This window comes from Myotis yumanensis, unplaced genomic scaffold (assembly GCF_028538775.1).
Source record: "Myotis yumanensis isolate MYYU_CA2020_CCGP unplaced genomic scaffold, mMyoYum1.0.hap1 SCAF_6, whole genome shotgun sequence".
Classification (NCBI taxonomy): domain Eukaryota; kingdom Metazoa; phylum Chordata; class Mammalia; order Chiroptera; family Vespertilionidae; genus Myotis; species Myotis yumanensis.
This window is the reverse complement of record NW_027223757.1, coordinates 8,128,108-8,151,662: the sequence shown is the minus strand read 5'-3', so window position 1 is coordinate 8,151,662 and position 23,555 is coordinate 8,128,108. Positions and strand designations below refer to the sequence as shown.

The following is a 23,555-nucleotide window of genomic DNA, read 5'->3' as shown; positions in this document are numbered from 1 at the left end:
AAGATTTGGTTCTATTAACAGCAGACTGAAAGTACAGGAAGAAGCATTCTTCCAAACTGTCATGTTATCGCAAATCAGGTTTACTCCTCTCAGCACTTTCCTTCCTGTGTTTGTTTTATACATACAATGAGCCCTGCCCAGGGATAGGCCATCATTGGTTTGAAGATTTATTCTAAATCCCATGACAACATTGAGCGTCCTCCTATGTACCAAGAGGTCAAAGGTTTGATTCCCTGTGATTCCCTGTCAGGGCACATGCCTGAGTTGCAAACTTGATACCCAGTAGGGGGCCTGCAGGAAGCAACCAATCAATTCTTCTCCCTTGTTCTCTCTCTAAAAATCAATGAAAACATATTTTTTTTAAAAAACTGTGCGTGTGGGGGGAAGATTCATGCCATTAGGCTTCAAAATGCAAACACAGCCCAAGAGACTGCCCAAGAACCGAACACGTATGTGCGGGGCTGGGAGAACCTTTCTCTCTCATTCACTGGAAACCAGTCACAGATTCTAATCCAGCCAGTGTCCTGCCCCAATTCCTGCATTCCTGTCTCACCTCGTGCTGAGAAATCTGGGCCTGCAGCTCCTGGATGTTGCTGGTGGCCACGGGCGTATCCTCGATCTCTCTGTGGGCTCCTTCTATCAGCTCCTGGAGGCGCTGCATCTCTTGTTCATATTGTTCATATTGCATCACAGCCTCCTGTGGGGGAAAAAAGACCACGGCCTTATCTTCCCATATCAGTAGCTGGGGAAGCAATGCTGTGCTGCTGTCAGCCAACTACAGACGGAACTCCTATCACCTGCGTGTCTGGGGAATAACGAAATGATGGGTAAAATTCCTAGGTGATACAAAGCCTCAACTTTGCTCAGATGTTCCAGAACCTTCTCTCTAAAACATGCTGCCAAGATTACTCAGGAACTCAAACCAATTAAGTGGCGAGATGCTCTATCTTCCCCTATTCATTGTCCTGAAGATGGCAACGTCATGGTCAGACATGGTAGGAAAAGTGTAAAAACACAGTTATTATCCATCTAAGAATACTGAATATATATGTAAGGCACTTGGTAACTGCTGGAGTAGAGGATAAAAAATTACTTCAGGGTGACTTCTATTCCCAGGAATTTACTGCCAAACAAATGACGATATATGGAATAAGGACAGTTGACCAAAGAGGCCATTAGCAATGTAATGAGAGGATATGCACATAATTTTTGGGTAAAAATGGTACAAGATGAGCCCTAGCAGGTTTGGCTCAGTGGATAGAGCATTGGCCTGCAAACCCAAGGGTCCCAGGTTCGATCTCGATCAAGGGCAAGTACCTCTGTTGCAGGCTCCTCCCCGGCCAGGACCCTGGTCAGGGCACATATAGGAGGCAACCAATCTATGTGTTTCTCTTACATGGATATTTCTCTCTGTCTTTCCCTCTCTCTTCCACTCTCCCTAAAAATCAATGGAAAAATATCCTCGGGTGAGGATTTAAAAAAAAAAAAAGAAAGAAAGAAAGAAATGGTGCAACATGAGTTGAAATGAGATATGAAGTAAATAGTATCATATTTTCCTAATAAATGATTTTTCTCTTATTAAAGAGACTAAGTGTTATACTTGGGTGCACTTCTCAGGCACGAAAATGCATTTAGTGCATCAAGAAGCTGAAATGTGAAAAAAATTCTAGCAGTAAAGTCATATTTCAAGGTTCTAGATGATTCTCAGATGAATATCGAGGCAAAAAATGTGGCTAAATAGAATATTAACCTTTATAAGCTGTTGTTCTAAAAATATCACTAAAAGATAGTGTTCACCAACAGATATCTTTTTATAGAGCGTTCCCCAGGCTTTCATGGGTGATCCAAATAATAGCATTTCATCCCCTAATTTTACAGAACCACAACCATCTGTCACAGTTCACACTCTGGGCGTGTTTTGAGGCCTGAGCCCTCACAAGCTCAGTAAAGGAGCCATGACCCTGGCTGCTGCTGGGCTGGCGTGGGGACCCCCGCACGTGCCTGCATGACGTTGCACTGCTGGATGGCCACGTGCTGCAGCCGGCTGGCCTCCTCCTGCAGCTGCAGGGCCGCGTGGCAGAGCGGCAAGCTGGTGACCACGTCCTCGGGGATGCGGAGCGCGCTCTGGCAGGTCTGCACCGCGTGCACCTTCGGCTTCAGCGACTCCACCTCACACAGCAGGTGCTGAAAGTGTGAGTGCATAGTCCACACTTTTATACCCAAGACTTTCATAAGCAAGAGACAAGTTACAGCGTGTTTACAAGTTATAAACATTTTCCAAGAAATATTACAAAAAGAATGCATAGAGCCTGGTCAGTTGTGGCTCAGTGATTGAGCGTCAACCTATGAACCAGGAGGTCATAGTTTGATTCCGGTCAGGGCACATGCCGGGGTTGTGGGCTCCATCCCCGGTGTGGGGCAGGCAAGAGGCAGCCCATCCATGATTCTCTCTCATCATGGATGTTTCTATCTCTCCCTTTCCCTTCCTCTCTGAAATCAATAAAAATATATTAAAAACACTTAAAAAACACTTAGCATATAGAGCGAAGACTATAACTGAGTTTAAAAATCATTTTTCCTCACTCTCCTCTTTTTAAAATCTAGTTCCCTGCTCAGGTCCCCGGGTTGATTTTGCTCACCTGTCGATGAGAGAGTTGCTCCTTGAGACTAAGGCGTCCCACTTCCGGGGAAGCCAGGGTTGTCTGGGCTTGCTCCAGAGCCACTTGTAGGTGCTTCAGCTCTGCTTCAAATTGTTTCATATCCTGCGGAGGAAAAGCAATACGAATGTCATCACGTAAGCACTTCAAGTTCAAGTTCAAGATGAAGAACAGCATCACAATCCAAGAAGGCTCAGCAGAGGTGAGCACTATACCTCCACCATAAAGCACCATTGTTTGTTTGTTTTGTTTTGTTTTTTAATCCTCACCCGAGGCTATTTTTCCGTTGATTTTTAGAAAGAGTGGATGAGAGGGAAAGACAGAGAGAAACATCAATGTGAGAGAAACACATCGATTGGTTGCCTCCTGCACGAGCCCCAACTAGCACCCAGGCCGGGGAGGAGCTTGCAACCAAGGTACATACCCTTAACTGGAATCGAACCCGAGACCCTTCAGGCTGTAGGCCGACACCCTATCCACTGAGCCAAACCAGCGAGGGCATGTTTTTTTAATGGACTTCTCAATTTAAATGATGACTGTTTCTTACCTTGGCAGCATCTTGGAGATTCTGCAAACGAAGTTTGATCATCTGCCGCAGCTCCTCCGCCTCCCGTCCCAGTTCGGCCACTTGCTGAGACATCTTTTCTGTATAGTACACGCTAGCGAGGTGCTGCACCTTCTCAGTCATCGCTTCCAGATCGCTGTGAATTTCCTCAGACTCTTCCAGCATGGTCTAGAGTGAAGTATCAATATTCATGATATTGACAGGTAGGTGGAGAGGTATTGGTAATCAACATGGTTGGTGTAAACACCATCCGACTGGGAAGGGAGTAAGGAGACGTAATTCACCCTTCCCATGTGCACGGCATAGGGTGTAATCTTCACACCCCTGTGCCCACTCCCTACCTACTATTAACCCCATTTCACAGAATAAGAAATCGAAGTTCAGAAACGGTAAACAATTTGCCGAGGCCACATGTTATTAAGTGTTGGACCATGAGGCTCGGGCTCTGTCTACCACCCCGAGCTGCTCCCTGGCGAAGGTAGGAGCAGAGCATCCCAGCAAGAGCAGTGCTCTGCACATAGGATGGCTTCCTCAGGCCGCTGGGCCTCCTGTCTTTCATCACACGTATTTCAATGAAGGAGATGCATTTCAGCTCTCATACTCTATACCTACGAAATGAAAATAAAACAAGAGCTCTGCAAACAAACAACAAAATTTTGCTCACTCGCCTTAAGTGAGACAAGGGGGTAGAGGCAACCTAGGATCCCAAGAGGAATGAAACACACCCTGGTCATTCAGTGCCATACCATCTACTGGGAGCAGGACTAACACGAATGGATTGACAACCATGTGCTGTGCACGGCCTGAGTGGAGTGAAAGAGAAGACAGGGGTGAGGAGGACAGAGGTGAGATGCACTGCAGGCAGTTGGAGAAGGCTTCCTGGAAGAGCCTTGCTCGGAGCCGGGTCTGAAGGATGCCTGCATGCTGACCGACGGGGAGCAGCACAGGCAAAAGCACAGAGGGGAGTAGGCACAATGTGGGCAGGTCCTGGGTGAGTGATGCATAGACAAGTGGGAGGTGGGGCATTAGTCTTAGGCAATAGACTCTGATTTTAAAAAGTAGAGTACAGCCCAGCCCGTGTGGCTCAGTGGTTGAGCATCGACCTATGAACCAGGAGGTCACAGTTTAATCCCCAGTGGGGGCCATGCAGGAAGCAGGGATCAGTGATTCTCTCTCATCATTGATGCTTCTATCTCTCCCTCCCCCTCTCCCTTCCTCTCTGAAATCAATAAAAATATATTTTAAAAAAATAGAGTACACTTTTTCTCATAATAAACATTATATATGGGGTGGACAAAAGTAGTTTTACAGTTATAATATAAATAAATAATACAGTAATTAGTAAATAATAAAAGAATAAACTCTGTTTCACATACTCACAACTGCAAACCTACTTTGCCCACCCTGTATATGTGTGTGTGTGTGTGTGTGTGTGTGTGTGTATATATATATATATATATATATATATATATATATATATATGAAAGCCTAAGCGACTGTTTGACCATTGGACTGGTAGCTATGATGTGCACTGACCACCAGGGGGCAGATGCTCAATGCATAGGCATGGAAACATGGAATAGACTGATGAATCTCAGAAGGAAGTGGGGAAGGGGAAGGCAGGAAGAGATTAACCAAAGATCTTATATGCATGGCTTCGGCCTGCCCTGCAGGGATTGGGCCGAAACCCGAAGTCTGACATCTCCCAAGGGATTCCAGATTGCGAGAGGGTGCAGACCAGGCCAAGGGACCCCACCAGTGCATGAATCCGTGCAGTGGGCCTCTAGTGTATAAATAAAATTTTCCATAATTCCATACCTGAGAGATAACTTTAAGTAAGTTATAACTGCTGTTACGTGTGGGTACATTTCTAGGTAATAGAGATATTAACCCACCTACAATTTTCCATCTTTCTTTTTCACCTGACATTGGAAACATGCATTTTCTCTCTGTGCACTGTTTTTGGATAAACTCAGGTGGCTTCAGTTACCACGGTAGGCACAAGAGAACTCGCTGGAACAATGTGTGCAGGCCGAGTTCTCTCCTGAGTCTCATGGGAGTAACCACCAACACCCGCTATCTGTCCATCTGTACTCAACCCACCCAACTGCCCACGTCAAACAAGCCTGGGAATTGTCCTTGGCTCCTCCCTCCCATTCAGCCACTCCCACAGTCTCCACATTCAGAATTCTAGCTCAGTAACACCCCTTGCTTGTGTCTTCTCTCAGCCTCCAAAGAGAGGCCTTGTCGCTTCCTCCTGGAATACTACAGCGACCTTCTAATCAATCACCTCCTATGTCATCTTGCCTTCATTAACCTGCTCATTTCCACAGGGCAGTTTAGTCATCTTCCTTAAAAATACAAGTCTGTATCTGTCACTTGCCTGCAGAACATCTGTCAAAGGCTTCAGCGTGAGTTTAGGATCAAGTCCAAGTGCTTACACAGCTTCCATGATCTGTGTTCGCTATCTACTCTAACCTCCAAGGCCTCTTTCTACCAGCCCCTTCCTCAACCCCCCACCCCCACCCCACCACCACCACCAGAGTGCTCCTTCCAGTGCACCATGCAGAGCTCCCCTTGCTCTTATACTACAGGTGGGCTGCCTGTCTTTCAGGACTCAGCCCAGAATCACCTATTCCTGAGGACAATTCTTTAACCTTCTCAAACCAGGCAGCCTGGGTGGAGCAACCCCCTTTGGGCTCCTTCAGCAACTTGATCCCTTAACGCCTGTATCACCATCACCTGAAGTGTTATTGTCTAGATCTGTCTATCTCCTTCCTCCCTTTAATTATCAACTCCCTGGGGAGGAGGGGGGGTGGGGGAACAGGGACAGGAAATACTGTTTGTACTCTAAGTGCCTCCTGAAATTCCTACCTTTGAAAAATACTTCATAAATGTTTGTTGAATAAACAAATGAGCAAAGGAGTTATTTGAAAGAAAAAGCCTTTATGGTCGTTTTAAAGATTGCTTTCAATTCTATTATATCCAAAAATTTACTCAGATAAATGAACTGACATTTATGTTTCCTTTAAAATTCCACAAATTTCACTCTCGTGACTAATCCTGCATAAAATATTTTCTACATTGTGTGTGAACTACGGAGTAGGAACATTTTGATGATCATGATCCATTCTGCCAATTGTTTTTCAAAGAGATTTTATCAGGTTACCAGGAGTCTGTGAGAGCTCTCACTTCTTTAAATATAAACTTTAATGAACAGTGTTAACTTGATTGTTAAAATGTGTTCTCTCTCTTAAATTTGTATTTGTAGATTTCTAATGAGGCTGAATATTTTTTTCATTGTTTACAACCAGTTGTATCATAAGTCTTGTCTGTTAATATGTAAGCATATCTCCAAGTAGAAGATTGGGGTTGTTAAGAAAGATTTATTGAGAGAGTGTGTGTGATTGATTATAGAAGAAAGATTGTGGGTACAGGAAACCAATTAGAAGCCTGTTAAAGAAGTCCAGGGAGAAAATGAGGCTTTAATCTTAGAATCCTGTCAACTGGAATAGATAGGAGGATAGATTTAAAAGACATAAGCATACAGAAATCAGAATAAAAGAAAGAGAAAACCTAAAATACTTGAGGGTATCCATGTAACTTAAAAGGCATTCTGTAATTTACTGCAAGATAACTGAGCTGTTAGATATCTATATCTAATTCAAACCCGAGTTATAATAGAATGAAATAATTTCCTGGATGACATGCCCCAGAGAAAGCTGCAGAGGAAATGAAGCAATGCAGCCACCTTGTGATGCGGACTCATTTCTGGTTCCCAGTTGACCACCACTTCCTGTGGAAGGCCAGGAGACAGGCCAGGCGGAGGGCTGAGAAGGCGGAGGCCGGAGAACTCAACACCCACATGTCAGATCATGTGCTTAATGTCTGCACATGAGCTCTACCATTTGATCCTTGTGCTAATTCTGTGGAATAAATCACTCGCATCTCCATCATATTGATGGGAAGACTGAATTCAGAGAGGGAAAGTAGTTTCTTCCAAATCACACCGCCCTAAATGGCAACGCTGGGTTTTCCCAGGAATCTGACTCGAGCCTACATAATCTTTCTGTCAGTCACTACATCTCTTCATGGGGAAGAATTCCCCACCGTATCCCAGCATACAACTGTTTCAAAGCAGCAGCAAAAAATAAAGCAATTATGTTTGTCTTGAGAAAGGAAAGTCTAGGGGAGGATATCCATTTATTTACACAGTCTTATGAAATCTCACAGGTAGCTACTGTCAAACGACGGGACAAGTCATAGGGCTACCTTCGCTTCCTTTCTTTTTTTTTTTCTCCTTTCTTTCTTTTTTTTTAATCTAGCACCTACAGTAATTTGGCATTACAGAACTCTAAGTTTTCTCAGTTTTTTCATTTAAATTAAGTTGCTCCTTTAGTTACTCTTTGAAAACTCTTTTTCCCCAAGTTACCTGATGTGAAATGTATTGTTCCCGAAGCTGTTTTGCAGAATTCCACACAATCTTTGCGTGTACCAATACTTTAGCTTTGTCAATCCACTTCAAAATGAATTCAAGCAGTTCATTGTATTCTTCTAAATGTGATGTTGCCTAAAAAAAAATCATTAACATTCAGATAACAACTGAAACCTCTATTTCTTGAACTTTAAATCAGTTTTCTGTCTCTTTTTGGATACAATAGTTCAAAATTGATCATTATAATATCTGAGATATTTAAAGTGTCAACGTAAGAAATGTCCAAACCCATAGATAATTTTTATTAGTTTATTTGAGGTAACTGATGACCTATGGTAGGGAGCAAGATCTCACAGAATAACAGCTTTGCAGCTTCTTTTAAAAATTAAGGTGGGTATATAAGGAAGACTGGAGAAGATTAAAATACGGCGATTGGATTACACAGGGTAGTTAACAAGATTATATGCTCTCTTGGTTAGGGTTTATTTTAAAGGTGTGCTATTCTAGAAGCACAAGAACAGTGGACAGGGAGGGCTGGCTTAAAACCTTTCACTAAAGAAGTTATAGGCCTGGGACTCCCCACCATGACCTGCCCAGTTAGTAACTTACAATTGGCACCCAGGGAGGTTACTTTGCATAGGAATTCTCCCCCCTTTTTCAGTTTACAAAAGGTATCATGAAAAAGCATGTCCTTGTTGAAAATATTGCAAAGACTTCCCAGTGACTTTAGGGTAAAGTCCAAGTACTTCATATGCTTGAATAATCCGTCTTTAAAGAAAGTTCTCTCTTCTTATCTCTTGTTCATCTATCTAGCTCCCTTTTCTGCCTCCTCCCTTCTGTACTCCACCCTCACTGAAGGTGGGGATTATGGCATTCCAGGTTTCAATATTGCCATTCATTGGTTGCCAAATCCTAATTGAACTTGTCCCTGGTTACAGAAAACATATACAATTGATTAGCAACAGTTGAGTCTATACTCAACAATTATGATGGATGTGTGTGACCTGAACCTGTTAAGTAAATGATAGCTATTAAGTATTATCTGTATATCTGTATACATATCTTACTTTAAGATACCTGAATTCACACAAATTGAATTGTGAAATGTTAATGGATGAATATACATTTTACAAAATACTTTCCCAGTTTACAAAATATTCACCCCAAAAGTGTACTTACATGACCACCTTTGTCAATAAATTTATGATATGGCTTGATATCAAATAAAGGCAGGTTCTGTATGTCTGATTCTTAGGAACACAAGTGCGGTATGAAATAAGCCACTCTTAATAAATTATTCTCACCATTGTCAATATCATCTTTTTATTTATTTTCAAAAGAGGGAAACAGAACAGAGAATTTCTGCCCTTGAGAAGTTGGATTCCTGGCCTGGAACACATACCTGGCTGAGCTTGAAGCACCGAGTCTCGGCCTGCCTGCCGGTCTGCTGGTGGAGTTCCGTCAGTTTCCCGACCTTCTTGGTCAGCGGCTTACCCAGTTGGCCATTCTGTTCCGAGAACTTTTGTACGGCTCCATCCAGTTCCATCAACTTTAAGTTACAGGCATCCAATTCCTCCCCTAGCACCTAGGTGGCCATCAAAATGAAAGAACGTCAGACCACAGGAAATAAATGCTCCAGATTTTTCAAGTTCAGAAGGATGATGTCAAATGATCTTAGTATAAGACAAAGACAAATGATTTGTATGGCCATGATCAGGTCATTTCCATTTCTCGGGGTGGAAGTCAGAGCAGGGTGTTTGGCAACCCTGGTGTTTATTTCCTATGAGGCTGAGAGCTCACATTTTCCTTCAGCTCCACCCAAAAGGATTAGTCACTTAGCTCATCAGCAGAGTGAGAACTCAGATTGAGCTCCTAAGAACATCCTTCACTTTGGAATTGACATGCCCGTATTCCTAACTCATCATTGAGTTCTCTGACACTTCTGCTTACCCACACATGCATGTATATTTATGAATAAAGTTCAACTGTGATGATAAATTATATCATGTAAATAGATCTATGCTATCATATTTATAGAGTTTCTTGATTGCCTCTCTTTACTGTCTGGTTTTAAGGAAGCTTGCTGATCAAAAAGCTCTTTTTTTAAAAAAAAAGATATTCCCAAAATGTACTAACTCCCCAAAAATACTGAATGCATTCAGCAGCACTCCTTGTGTTCCCAGTTCTCTTTCCTTACCTTTTGGTCAGCTTTAGCTTGAACTAAGTTATCTGTCTTTGCTCTCAGCTTAGTTAGAATAGTTGTGAGATCTTTGGTTATCTTCTGAATTTGCCGGCTGAACTCCTGGCTTGTGGCCTTGCTCTGTTCAATTTGTTTTACTCTGTCCTGGATCTAAACAATCAATGAGAACAGCAAAACCAAGCATGGTTAAACTTGGGTAATATACGAAAAACCTCATTGTTGACGAGAGCTTTCAGGTGGTTCCTGCTGCTTTGGCATCTATGAGCTTTGTCGAAGCAGCCCCTGTAGTTACAAACTCACATGTTTTCCATGCAGCCTCCCCTCCCCCATCTTCAAGCATTCGCTGCAGGTCTTTCTGCTGCTCTTTCAGTAAAGGAACAAAACAAGCAACTCATGTACAGTGATTCACTCATCAAATATTTAGCGTCTGCTAGATGGCTACGTAGATAGCTGAGTTTGAATCTCTGTTCACTAACACTGTGACCTTCAGCACACAGACTCCTCCTCTAAGAATTTTTCTTCATAATATGCAGAACTCTCCTTTATAACTGGAACGCACACACATTTCCAAGCACCTTTCCATTAGCAGCTGCTAATGACCTGGTAACTGTCTAACTTGGCAGTCGCATCCCGAGAGGATGACAAGAGAACATTAAGCACCTCCAGGGGAAGGGGAAAAAGAACAGTTAACATTTACATGTTTCTAATGGCTATGGTTTGATTTGATAACAAATATTCATACTTTGCTTATAATAAAATGCCAAAGGAAAAAAGGTAAAGAAATTTTTTCTTTGTATAAATGAAAGGCTGCAATACACCTAGAAGGGTGACTGGTAGCCTCTGGGCACTCAATGAATATTTGTTAAACACATGGTATATATCTTATTTTTGTTGTTGTTCCGTTAAGTTTATTTTTTTCTTTTTTTTTTTGGAAAAAGGTAAGGGAAAGCAGATAAGTTGTTTCTAATTATATGACACTAGAGTCCCGGTGCACAAAATTTGTGAACATGGGGGAGGTATCCCTCAGCCCAGCCTGCACCCTCTTGCAATCTGGGACCGCTGGCTCCTAACCCCTCACCTGCCGGCCCGCCTGATCGGCCTAACTGCTCTCCCCTGCCCAGCTGACCCCCCTAACTGCTCTCCCCTGCCGGCTGATCACCCCTAACCACCTCTGCCTCGGCCCTGCCACCATGGCTTTGTCCAGAAGGATGTCCAGAAGGTCATTCAGAAGATGCCCAGTATAATTAGCATATTAACCTTTTATTAGTATAGATTATTGTTCATGTCTGTGATCATCTGGTGTGTATGTGTTTTATCTAATTTAACAGTATTGTTTTTTTGTTTTGTTAATCCTCAACTGAGGATATTTTTTCCATTGCTTTTTCAGAGAGAGTAGAAGGGAAGGAGTGGGAAGGGAGAGAGGGAAACAATGATGTGAAAGAAACACATCAACTGACTGCCTACTGCATGCGCCCCAAACAGGGGACAGGGAGCAAACTTGCAACCCACATACATGCCCTTGATGGGAAATCGAACCAGCGACTCTTCAGTGTGCAGGCGGACACTCTAACCATTGAGCACACTGTCCAGGGCAATAGTATTGTTTTGTGCTGATCAGATTTTAAACTCTATATCCATAAAGAAATCCTTGTGAAAATCAAGAACTCTTGTACAAGAACACTGAGCCTATGAAAGAAGGGAAAGGCACTCTTTCTTGGGCATGGGTTTACCTGGTCATGGACAGTTCCTAGGTTCAGTGCCACCTCCGCTAGCTGTAAGGAGAGCTCAGAAGGTAGTATAGCATAAAGACCCAAGTACTTGGTCTTCTGCTCCTCGGCTACTGTCTCAATGTTCTGTCGGTGCTTTGTGGCTTCTGTCAGGAGAATCTGAAGAAAAGATCAAAACAAGAAATGTCTGGGAGCCTAAAGAAATTTCCATGGGTATAGAGACAAGACAATGTATTGTCCATCAGTACATGATTAAATGTGGAATTAGAAAGACATCTTAAGAAAAACCAAGCTTTTATTTAGCCTCTGAATAAGAAACATGTCCACTTTATACAGAACAAACAAAAACCCCATCAAATAATACTAAAAGACTCTTATATAACACATTTCTGAAAATTTTTAATTCAATATTCTAAACAAATGTGTCATATTAAAATCAGGGCAATTTTTTAATGATAGGTACAAGGAATGAGGAGAGTTTTGTACCTGAAGTTCTTCAAGTTGAGCATCTATTTCTATTGTGGGATTCTCCAAATATTCCTTCGTTTCCCGAACCCAAGATTTCACAGAATTGATTTGAGTCTCCACCCCTTCTCGGTCCTTCAGCTCCCGCTTCACCACCTTGCCGTGACTCCTCACTTTCTCCTGCATGCTTCAGAAACATTTCAGGGAGAAAGCAGAAGTGAACTGGAAATGAAAGGAACCCCTAGCTCACAGCATTATATTATCCAAAACAGACTTTTTTTTTAAAGGTGAAATCTCGTATCTTTTTGCAACTAAATTCACGTCCCCAAAACTGTCAGATAATTTTCAGTAAGACTTACGTTTGGTCCAAGTATACTGGAAGAATGTATATCAGGTGAAGTGAATGATTTTTCCCTGGAAAATTGAGAACTGCCACACTCCACTGCTACTACATTGCAATTAATGTTCTATGCAAAATAACCGGGACCTTGTTTATTTAGTTTCTCTCCAGAAATCGACTCACATGAATTGGGGTCATCAGCCTTTAAAAGTAATGTGTAGTTGGAGTGTCTGTGGCCATTAGAAACCAGTCATTGAAGTCAAGCTTTGGAAATGTTACAGTTAATAATGGTCAACACCCAAATTGTCTTTGTTTGAATTGACATAAATTTGGTTAAAAAGTTTAAATAAGTGGAGCCCAATTGCCCTGAATTCTTCTATAACTGAAGAGGTGGAAGTAGGACATGTATGAATAATAGTAGCTAATACAGCAGTTAAATTATCTATTGACATTTCTTCTCTAGCCCCACAAGTGAATCAGGCTGGTAACACATCATTAAGTTTACTTCCTCTAGCTACAAAGTGCGAAAAGGCCTATTTGCCTGAACTTTGGCATCATCCTTGTTCTCATCTCTCAGTCATCCAGTCTAGCCAGTGAGTTACCAAGCTTTTCAGAACCAGGTTCTAAGTAGCTCTCAATTGTTCAGCTTTCAAGCTTTGTTTCTCAGGAAGAGCGGCATCACCCAACAGTTCCCTGAAAGTGACATGCTCACTTCCAAGGTTTCCTACAGGCTCTTCCCCTCTTTGCACAGTTCTCCTCTCCCCTGGCTGCCTCCTCCAGCTGCACAGCCTTCAGCTGAGAAGAGCCTGCCGTGCCTGCCCTCCTAGGCCCCTTGTCTCTGCTTTGGGTTCCTTTCTCACCCTTTTCATGCTTTACCCAAACGGCCCCTGTAGTTGCCCATCTCTGCCCCTTGACTGTGAACAGCATGAAGGCACCGACTGAATCTGTTCGGTTCATCCCTGTATTTCTAAATACTACTAGATAGGTGTTTGTCGGATAAATAATTGAAGAGCTAAGAAAAATGGGGAGCGGGGATGAAGGAAACAGATCCCCCCTCCCCCAACTGTAAGGTGGCATGATGGAGCACCCCCAGAATCCAAAACCGCACTCATCCCTTTGGGTCATGGCCCGGTTCGGTAACAGAATGGAGGGCGTATCCTTACTTCAGGCACCGATCTTGCATGGCTGTGATTTCCTGCATGACGGGCGGCTCCTCCCCGGGGGGTGGAGCGGCCCCATCGGGGAGCATGCTCAGCGCCTGCTGCCGCAGCATGCCCAGGGCTGCCTGCTGCTGGTCCAGCTCCAGCGTGAACGTGTCGTGATGCTCCAGCAGAGCTGAGAGTTCCACTTTTGAGGCTTTCTCCGCCGAACTTTCCGGTAATTTGCCTTCTAGCTGATTGATCGTGTCAGTGGCTTTCTTTACCTGATGAAAAATGTTTGTAACATGAAGCTAAAGAATAAACTGAAAACATGTGGCAACTCCTATAAACACACATTTGACACCAGTGCAGCAGTTCTCAACCTGTGGGTCGCGACCCCTTTGGGGGTCGCCTAAGACCATCGGAAAACACATATATAACTACATATTGTTTTTGTGATTAATCACTATGCTTTAATTATGTTCCATTTGTAACAATGAAAATACATCCTGCATATCAGATATTTACATGACGATTCATAACAGCAGCAAAATGACAGTTATGAAGTAGCAGCGAAAATAATTTTATGGTTGGGGGTCACCACAACATGAGGAACTGTATTAAAGGGTCGCGGCATTAGGAAGGTTGAGAACCACTGCTCTAGTGCATCAAAGCTCATTAAAGATGAGGGTGTAAACGCTAAATCCCAGGAAACTAAAGCCTGGACAGTCTTCTTGACATGAAAGGAAAAACCATCTTTATAATTCTGGGTTTAAAGCTTTAATCTCAAAATAATATCAGGGCTAGCAGAGATTGCATAACATAGAAAAAGTGTGTGTGTGTGTTTTAAGTAAAGGACAAATGAAATTTCTAAAGGAAGATGTGTCTTCAAACATTGAATCTTACTTAAAAGATGAAAAAAATGTATATAGGACTTGGGACATTGGTTAAATTCCTGCTCATTTCCATGGCAAAGAAAGACATATTTTATAATTTTTCAGGGCGAACGTTTCACTAAGAAACTGGCAAATGGAGGAAAGTGGGCTTGTCCTCCTTTTAAACTTTCATTTCTTGGTTTTCTTATTAAAATGATTGGACCCTGACTTGGGACTACATTGCAGATTGCCTGTTGTACGGTGTTGCATAATTTGGTTTTCATGCCATTGAAATAGAGATGTGGGGGGGAAACGCTTTGTGCTTTCATAAAGCCAATTGAAAACAAAAGCGAAACACTGCTTTTCAAAATACACGATCATCAGGGAGGAAAGGATCCCGAGCCCACTAACGAAGGAGATCACCTTCTTGCCGAGGTTCTTCCACGCATCCGCCGCGTCCTCCAGGATCTTCTCCTGGTCCTGGGCCACCGCCCGGAGCCGCGCCCAGCGCTGCCAGACCGTGGTCATGGACCTGCCGATGGTCGCTCTGCTGGCGTCGTTCCCGGCTTTCTCCAGCTGCGAAGCCTCACCCTCCAGGGCCACGATTTTCTCGTGGAAGGAGTGAACCCCTGACACTAAAGCCTAAGGTGGGGAGAAGACGGTGAGGGAGAGATTTTTTCAAAAGTTCTATGGATTTGAGGAAAGCCCACAATTACCTGCAAAAGGAAATGTCACAACATATATTCTTTTTTCCTCTGCTAACTCTTACTTTTACATCGGATTCTTCATTGAGTCAGGCTTGGATTTTTTTGATTTTTTTTTTTTGAAAGAGGCAAGGTGGATATTTATTTGTTAAAAACCAAAGTTTATTTGCTACTTGAAATGGAATTCTCCCATCTTTAAAAGGCAGCAAAAATATAAGGGAACTGAGTTTAGTATTTAAGGATGGTATAATCTATGTTATATTGCTATGATATATGAGGGTGACTTCGCTACTATTTGCTAAATTGTATTTGAATTCATCTAAGTTATCACCAGAAAGGATTTACTGGAATTCATTGCATCACACTTTATCAGAAGCAATTGCTCTGAATGTGTTTTTAAAACCAGCTGTGCATTTCCAACTGAATCCTAAAAAAAGTGACAGACAGCATGCAATTAAGTAAAAGCTGCTACGAAACATGCTTACTGTATCCTTTTCGTGATTAAGGAGCCCCGGTGAAGATGGATTGACCTGAGTCTGGAACTGCAGTATCACTGAGACTCTTTACAAAGACAATGAAAGGACGTTAAAAACCACCACACAACTAACCTTGTGCTCGGACAGTTTTTCTTCTGCTTCACGACTGGAAGAAGTCTTCAGTAAAGAAAATTCAGACAACTTCTTTTCGGCAGCATTCATCAATTCGATCACCTCTTCCCTTGCTTTCTGGTAATCCTGCCACTGAGCCGCACACCTTGAAAAGGTGCAACAAAAACCAGTAAGCAACATCAAATCCCAGCCACAGAGCTCTGACATCAAGATGCCTGATGGCACTCGAGAGAGAAGCATGAACTTAGGTGTGGATGTTCATTAGTATATTCCTGCTTTCTGTGTGAAAATTCATTTCAAAACACCTCATATTTCTGCCCAGCTGGTGTGGCTCAGTGGTTGAGCATCGACCTAGGAACCAGGAGGTCATGGTTCGATTCCCAGCCAGGGCACATGCCCAGCTTATGGGCTCCATCCCCAGTGGGGGGTGTGCAAGAGGGAGCCGATCTATGATTTTCTCTCATCACTGATGTTTCTATTTCTCTCCCTCTCCCTCCCTCTCTGAAATCAATAACAATATATTTAAAAAAAAACAAAATAAAAAAGCCACCCTCACATTTCACTAAAATACAGCGATTAAAACCACTCCGATACCTCCGCAAGAGATCGAGCTGAGCATGGGAGTCCTGGATCACCCTCCGGCTCCTCTCCTCCAGGCTCGTCATTTTCTGGGCGAGCTCCTCTTTGGCAGTTGGCTTGATGAGTGGGTCCAGGGTGGCGACCAGGCCGTGGAGCTCCTCCAGGTTACTCTGGAACTGATCCTCTGCGCTAAAAAACTCCGTGTGGCTTCTGAGCGTGTCCTCCGCACTCTCCACGTCCAGGCCGCTGCCTGCCAGCTGCAGCATCTCGTGGGCATCCTCAAGCCAGTCGCTCGCGGCTTGAAACACTTGATAGTACCTTTGACATTGACTATATATTTGAGTCAACGTAGCCTGAAACATAGTCATTACAAACACAGTCAACCCTCAATTGCAGTGTGTTTGCAGAAAATCGTGAATTTTTCCGGTTCTTTTCCAGTCCTTTGTCATGTTGGATGTATGTGTATATTTTATTATAGTTAAAATATGTAAACAGAGACAGAAATGAAATAGAAATGTATACTGGTATCTTGACTAGTTCTGAGACTGCCTCTCACATGTGTACGTCATACTATACATACAATAATGCTTAGTCATAGGTGGCAGACTGAATACTGACCAAAGGGAAATACTGTCTCCGTTGGTTAGAAGTATAACAACACCAGTGGGCATGTAAGCCAGTACAGTCACTGTGGACAACAGTACAGAAGTTCCTCAAGAAATTGAATACAGTACAACTGCCAGATGATCCAGCAATTTCACTTCTGGGTACTTAACCAAAGGAAACAAAATCATTATCTTAAAGAGATATCTATACTCCCACATGCTATGCAGCTCTCATTTCTTTATCCCCAAGTAAAGTCATAATGAATATTCTAGTCTTGCTTCTGTGGTGCCACAGGGAAGCGAGAGAAGGTGAAGTACTCCTTCCTGAGGAAGGGGTGAACAGATGGGGCAACTGATGGGAGACCCCAGAAAAAAACGTGGCTCAGCATCAGGGTCAGGGCTGTATCATCCATCACTGATCTTATAAATGTCAAGTTTTGCATTGTTTATTTTTTATTTTTTTAAAAAAATATATTTTATTGATTTTTTACAGAGAGGAAGGGAGAGAGATAGAGAGTCAGAAACATCGATGAGAGAGAAACATCGACCAGCTGCCTCCTGCACATCTCCTACTGGGGATGTGCCCGCAATCCAGGTACATGCCCTTGGCCGGAATCGAACCGGGACCCTTCAGTCCGCAGGCCGATGCTCCATCCACTGAGCCAAACCGGTTTCGGCATGTTTTGCATTGTTTAAAAAGGCATCACTCATTCATCGTTGCTAATTTGTTTATTATTAATGTACTCACCACAGTATTAAATCCATCAGTGCTATCATTTATTACCTCTCATAAAGCTGAGAGATAGCAGGGGTTAGTGTATGATAACTAAGTGACGCCAGCATGGAAATCACATGAAATGAATACCACGTCCGTAAACAGTAAAAACACCCTTTTGAGTCACCATCAGTTAAAGATGGTTCTACATAGTATCATCAAAGAAATATCTAAGGCAGCAATTCTAACAAACAACAACACACAAATATCTCACACACGTCTACAATAAGCAGAGTGGGGAGAAGACAGGAGGAGCGCTCGTACCCACCTGCCTGGTGCGTAACGCTTCCTGAATGTCTCCGTCCAGCTCCGAGAGCTCGGCCAGCGTGTGCTGCAGGTCGGCGGAAATCAGTTCCTTGGCTTTGGTGAATCTCTCCGTCTCCTTGTCGCTCAGGGCCTTCATGATCCTGAGGCTGGACTGCACCTCTTCCTGATGAATCTGGACCTTCCTGATCTCCTCCTGGATGTCCCGGAGGTTCAGGTCCAGGCACACGGGCCCGCTGAGTTCCGCCTGCACACCCTTCAGCCAGGCCAGGGAGCGGCTCAGCTCAGTCTGGAAGTCTATACTCTGCACCATGCGGCTCTCACACTCGGTCACGGTGGCGCCGATGGCCGCAGTCAGCAGTGTTAACTCCTCCTGCCAGGCCTGGATCTGCTGCTTGGCTTTCTCGTAAGCCGAGGGGTGGAGGTGTGGGATGAGATCTTCGAGATGCATGGCCAGGCGTTTGAGCAGAATCCCCGAGTCTTGGAGGCTTCCCGCCAGGGAGTGATACAGCTTGAGCTTCTCCTCCGCGGGGAGCGTCTCCTCGTTCACTTGGGACTGCTCTGCCCGCACGGCCTCCAGCTGTTTCCGCAGCTGCTGGCCCATCTTCTCGTGCTCTTGATACGCAGCCGTGGTGTCCTCCAGTAAGCTCGCCCTCTGTTCTGTCTGCCGCTTCAGCCTGTGGTACGAGGCGACGAGCTGCAGCATCCTGTCGGGCTGCCACGGCTGCCCGGTGCTGCGGAAACTTTCCTTCTTCTGGCTCAGCTCATCCACGGCCTCCCCGAGGCCCGCCACCTCGCCCAGGAGCGCCCTGCAGCCCTCCTGAAGGCACAGTGCCTCCTCCACCGTCAGGGCGCTGGGGATGGGGCTCATCTTTAAGAACTGGTCCTCCAGGCCGCTCAGAGACTGGGCGGTCAGCTCGATCAAGGAGGCGTACTCTCTCCGAGCGAGAATGGCTTCCTGGACCTTGTAGAACTTGTCTTTAGCCAAGGCGACGATGACATTAAATTGCTGGGGCAGAGCATTCAGTTTCTCGTCCAGGTAGGAATGATCGACTTCGCTCAGCGAGGGCAGTATGGCCTGCCCAGTCCGCTGCAGGGTCAGGAGGAGGCTTTCATATTCCGGAGATTGTTCGAGGAGGTGCTGGTATTTGGCCAGTTGCGCCTGCAGCTCTGAACTCTCATTCATTAGGTTGATCTCAGGAAAGGTGACAATGTCTGCTTGTTTCAGCCAGTGACAAGCTTTATCAAAATCTTCCTTGAAATGCTTCCTGGAGACGAAGCTCTTCTCCAGCTCTTGGAGCCTCTGGCTGCACTTCTGCAGGACGGCGTCATACACGCCCTGCAGCTCCTGGAGCTTGCCCAGCACTTCGCCCTTGTCCTGCTCCGTGGCTCCTTTCATCAACTCACGGCCCTGAGCCCAGAGGCCAGTGACTTCACTTTGGTAGGTCTTGAGGCTGGCCTGGGCGCTCCTACAGGCTTTGATCTGTTTGCTCACGTCGTCCGGTAACAGGCAGATGTGCTCGCGAAACAGTATCTTTCGCTCGTGCTGCTGGATCTGGCTGGTCGCCTGGAACAGCGCCATGAGAAACTGGGTCTTCTCGGACAGCGCCTTGTTCAGGTACTTGCGTCTCTGGCCCACGAGGTCGCTGAGACAATGGACATGCCTCTGTGCGTCGGCGAGCGCCTTCTGGACGACCTGCCGCTCGTTCAGGCCAAGATCCGCCATCACTCTGTCCGCGTCCTTTGTGAGGGATTTCAGGAGCATCTGCTTGGCCTCCAGTTCACTGCAGACGGTGAGGTGGTCCATGAGAAGGTTGGGAGCCACGTCGGGAGGGGGGCTCTGCTTGAGGGCCTCGGCGATGCTGGGCTGCTGCTCCTCCGCCCACTCCATCAGCTCCTGGAACCTGGCCTGCACCACGCTCAGCTCCTCCAGGTTGGCAACCGAGACTTGGATTTTCCTACTAATGAGGTCCTCCAGCTGAGACCAACGCTGTTCAAGGTGACGCGTCTGCTCTTTGACTAGGTCCCTGTCATCTAAATTCAGATGCTCGATCACACTCTGCTTTCTGTCTTTCAGGTCCTCGATGGCCTGCTTCCTCTCCTGCAAGGCCGACGCCAGCTTCTTCAGAGCTTCCAGGTGGACCGCGGTGCTCTCCGCATCGGATCTGTAAATACACAGAAGACATCAAAGCTGATTAGCCAACTCGGTCTCTGTATTTGTTCATACCATGTTCTATCACATTTCATTTCCTTTACAGTGGTTGGCAAACTGTGGCTCGCGAGCCACATGCGGCTCTTTGGCCCCTTGAGTTTGGCTCTTCCACAAAATACCAACTTCTGCACATGGGCCACGAAGTTTCAATCGCACTGTACTTGCGTGCCCGCACGTGGTATTTTGTGGAAGAGCCACACTCAAGGGGCCAAAGAGCCGCATGTGGCTCGCGAGCCGCAGTTTGCTGACCATGGGTTTAAGAATATGTTCTTCCTTTGGAGTTTACTGACCCAAGTGCTGTAATTACTATGGAATGCAAGACCCATGTATTTCTATATCAGAAGTTGGGCCCAAAAGAAATGGCCTACATGAAGCATGCCAAGCTCAAACTCAAAGGCTAACATGGGCCAAATAAATGAGGCATGCAGCCCGCAGGCCGCGGGTTTTACATGCTTGGCCTACATACTTCCTTTCTACTCTTCTGGATCCTACTGCCCTCCCGACACGTCTGACACCTGCTTTTAGCTTCTTCTTCTGGCCCTTGGAAAGTGAGCAAAATCGGCATATTAACAAGATCCCTGGATGACTTGTGTAAACATTAGACATAGAGAAGCACTGATCTCTGCATTCTTGAAAACGACACTTAAAGAGATTAATAAGTGGCCAATGATGTATGTGCTTTCCTGTGAGAAGAAGCTCAAGCAAACACTATATTGCTAGACAGGAAATCTGCAAGACATAACCAAGGGCTCTCTCAGCTACTCATTTGTGAACTCAGATATATATATATCTTTTTAACCCTTAGCCCAGTGGTCAGCAAACTCATTAGTCAACAGAGCCAAATATCAACAGTACAACGATTGAAATTTCTTTTGAGAGCCAAATTTCTTAAACTTAAACTATATAGGTAGGTACATTGTTATTAACTTAATTAGGGTCCTCCTAAGGCTTAGGAAGAGCCGCACTCAAGGGGCCAAAGAGCCGCATGTGGCTCACGAGCCGCAGTTTGCCGACCACGGCCTTAGCCAAGGATGTGTTTTTATTGATTTTAGAGAGAGAGGAAAGAGAAGGGGGGGGAGAGAGAAACATCGATGTGAGAGAAAACATTGATCAGTGCCCTCCTATCTGCATCCTTTTACACACTGGTTCAATCAACAGTGAGCGAGGAGAACCAGGGCTCTCTATCCATATGACAACATGAGTTTCTTTCTTTTCTTTTTTTCTTTTTTTAATGTGTTTTTATTGATCTTTGAGAGAGGAAGGGAAAGGAAGAGAGGGATAGAAACATCAATGATAAGAGAGAATCAGTGATAGAATGCCTCCTGCATGCCCCCTACTGGGAATCAAGCCCGCAACCCAGGCATGTGCCCTGACCTGGATTCAAAATGTTCATGGGTCGAAGCTCCACCACTGAGCCACACCCAGGCAACATGAGTTTCTTAACAATGTTTTGTCAGTGTTGATAATGATTGACAATGGATGTTAAAAACATTAAGAAAGGCCTTTTCCGTTTTTATAGAAATTAAGAAACATCTGGCTTAGTATTCTGGGATGTGCCAGAGCATTGCTGTTACCTGGCCAAGTTATCCCATTCTGTAGTAAATTTTTCCAAGAACACCTCGACGACGCTCATGCAGTCATGGTAGTCCCTTGTCCTCTGGAGATCCTCTTCCCTTTGCAAGCACAGGCTGTTGGACTGAAGGCACAGATCCAGCCACTGGTCGTTCAGATGACCGATCTCCTTGTGTTCCGGGGACTCCTGCTTCTTGGTTAACTCCTCCACCTTTTCCGTAATAGCCGTCACCGACGCCTGTTTGCACTGTAGTTTCTTAACAAAATCCTAAAGGTAACAACACCGACAAAATAGGTAACCTGAAATAAACTCCCCAGTAAATATAGAGGGAAGCATAGTGTAATAAGCCTAAGGAACTAAGCATGTATAACTAATGGGTCATGCGGAACAATGAGAGACTAAAAATGATCATACCTCTTTATGAATACAAATTTCCAAGTGTATAAGAATCAAAGGATAACTGTAGTACTTTCTTTTATTGTGTAATTTTGAACAGTATTAAGGAAAACTGAGAAATGTAAAACACTATTATATTCACTAAGGAAAAAAAGTTAATATTGTATCTTAAAGTGCAGCCTTAGTTTCCTAAAAGCTTTTGAAGTTCATGCTTTTGAGAAAAAGTAATCTAAATTTATGTCATCTTGTTTTTTCTGCATATGCAAATAATATTTTAGTACAAACTATAAATGGTTCACTTTCATAGAGAAAAGATAAACTTTAAAGTTTGTTAAAAATCTGGTACAGCTTCCAATCAAGTTAAAATAATCTTCCATTAAATTATGTGTAAATATGGAATAGCAATGATATTTCTATTACAAATATAATTATATATTAATAAATATCTAGTTTATATTCAAATATGTATTTAGTTGATTGGTACACTTACGTTCCTACAGCTTCAATTATTTATATATTAATATATATTTACTAGAGGCCCGGTGCACAAAAATTCTGCACTCAGGGTTGGGGGGGTGGTCCCTCAGCTTGGCCTGTGCCCTCTTGCAACCTGGGAGCCCTCGGGGGATGTCCAACTGACAGCGTAGGTGGTCGGACATCCTTACAGCTGCTGCGGAGGCAGGAGAGGCTCCCACCACCGCCGCTGCACTCGCCAGCCGTGAGCCCAGCTCAGGGCTTCTGGCTGAGCAGTGCTCCCCCTGTGGGAGCGTACTGACCACCAGGGGGCAGCTCCTGCATTGAGCGTCTGCCCCTTGATGGTCAGTGCATGTCATAACGAGTGGTCATTCCGCCATTCAGTTGATTTGTATATTAGCCTTTTATTATATAGGATTCATATAAAATATACTAGAGGCCTGGTGCACGAATTTGTGCACAGGTGGAGTCTGGCTGGCTGCCCCTGCCCTTGATCTGGATGTTGGGAGCCAATTGGGGGCCAGGCCTGCTGGAGCAGGGGGCTGATCGGGGCCCAGATAGGCTGGTTGGCTGCCAGCAGTGCATGTCATAGCCACCAGTTGTTCCCATCATTCTGGTTGTTCTGCCAGTCCGGTTGCTGGGCTTTCATATATATAGATATAATATAACATGTATATTATGTATTTTATATATTTAACATGTATTTAATTAATGGGCACATTGACAGTCCTGCAACTTCAGCAACATTGTGATGAAAGATGATAAGTGATGAGGGCTTGTGTGTGTTTAGAAGCAGAGGCTTCTGGTTGTATCAGCTAAACCACAGTGCCTTGTTCAGGAACAAAGTGCAGAGTGAGGGGCCTTTGATTCAAGTGGCCAATTGGAGCTCCAATAAATTATTTGAATGTTTACTTTCACGTTTAAAATTACTATTTTTATTTTTCAATTACAGTTGACATTCA

At 44.3% G+C, this 23,555-nt stretch overlaps 1 protein-coding gene across 2 annotated transcripts in view; it reads right to left on the bottom strand.

The window, feature by feature from the left end:
- Nucleotides 1-23,555, bottom strand: part of SYNE1 (spectrin repeat containing nuclear envelope protein 1) — a 384,525-nt gene that overhangs the window by 145,730 nt on the left and 215,240 nt on the right. For both annotated transcript variants that reach the window (XM_070417448.1, XM_070417449.1), the window contains 15 exons: nucleotides 21,725-21,990; nucleotides 17,943-20,103; nucleotides 16,310-16,647; nucleotides 15,716-15,860; nucleotides 14,827-15,045; nucleotides 13,553-13,812; nucleotides 12,071-12,236; nucleotides 11,588-11,743; nucleotides 9,855-10,007; nucleotides 9,060-9,242; nucleotides 7,655-7,792; nucleotides 3,205-3,390; nucleotides 2,640-2,762; nucleotides 2,002-2,184; nucleotides 554-697 (listed from right to left, as the gene is read on the bottom strand). In XM_070417448.1, the coding sequence (XP_070273549.1) occupies nucleotides 554-697; nucleotides 2,002-2,184; nucleotides 2,640-2,762; nucleotides 3,205-3,390; nucleotides 7,655-7,792; nucleotides 9,060-9,242; nucleotides 9,855-10,007; nucleotides 11,588-11,743; nucleotides 12,071-12,236; nucleotides 13,553-13,812; nucleotides 14,827-15,045; nucleotides 15,716-15,860; nucleotides 16,310-16,647; nucleotides 17,943-20,103; nucleotides 21,725-21,990 (4,821 nt within the window). The remainder of the gene's footprint in view (nucleotides 1-553; nucleotides 698-2,001; nucleotides 2,185-2,639; nucleotides 2,763-3,204; nucleotides 3,391-7,654; nucleotides 7,793-9,059; nucleotides 9,243-9,854; nucleotides 10,008-11,587; nucleotides 11,744-12,070; nucleotides 12,237-13,552; nucleotides 13,813-14,826; nucleotides 15,046-15,715; nucleotides 15,861-16,309; nucleotides 16,648-17,942; nucleotides 20,104-21,724; nucleotides 21,991-23,555) is intronic.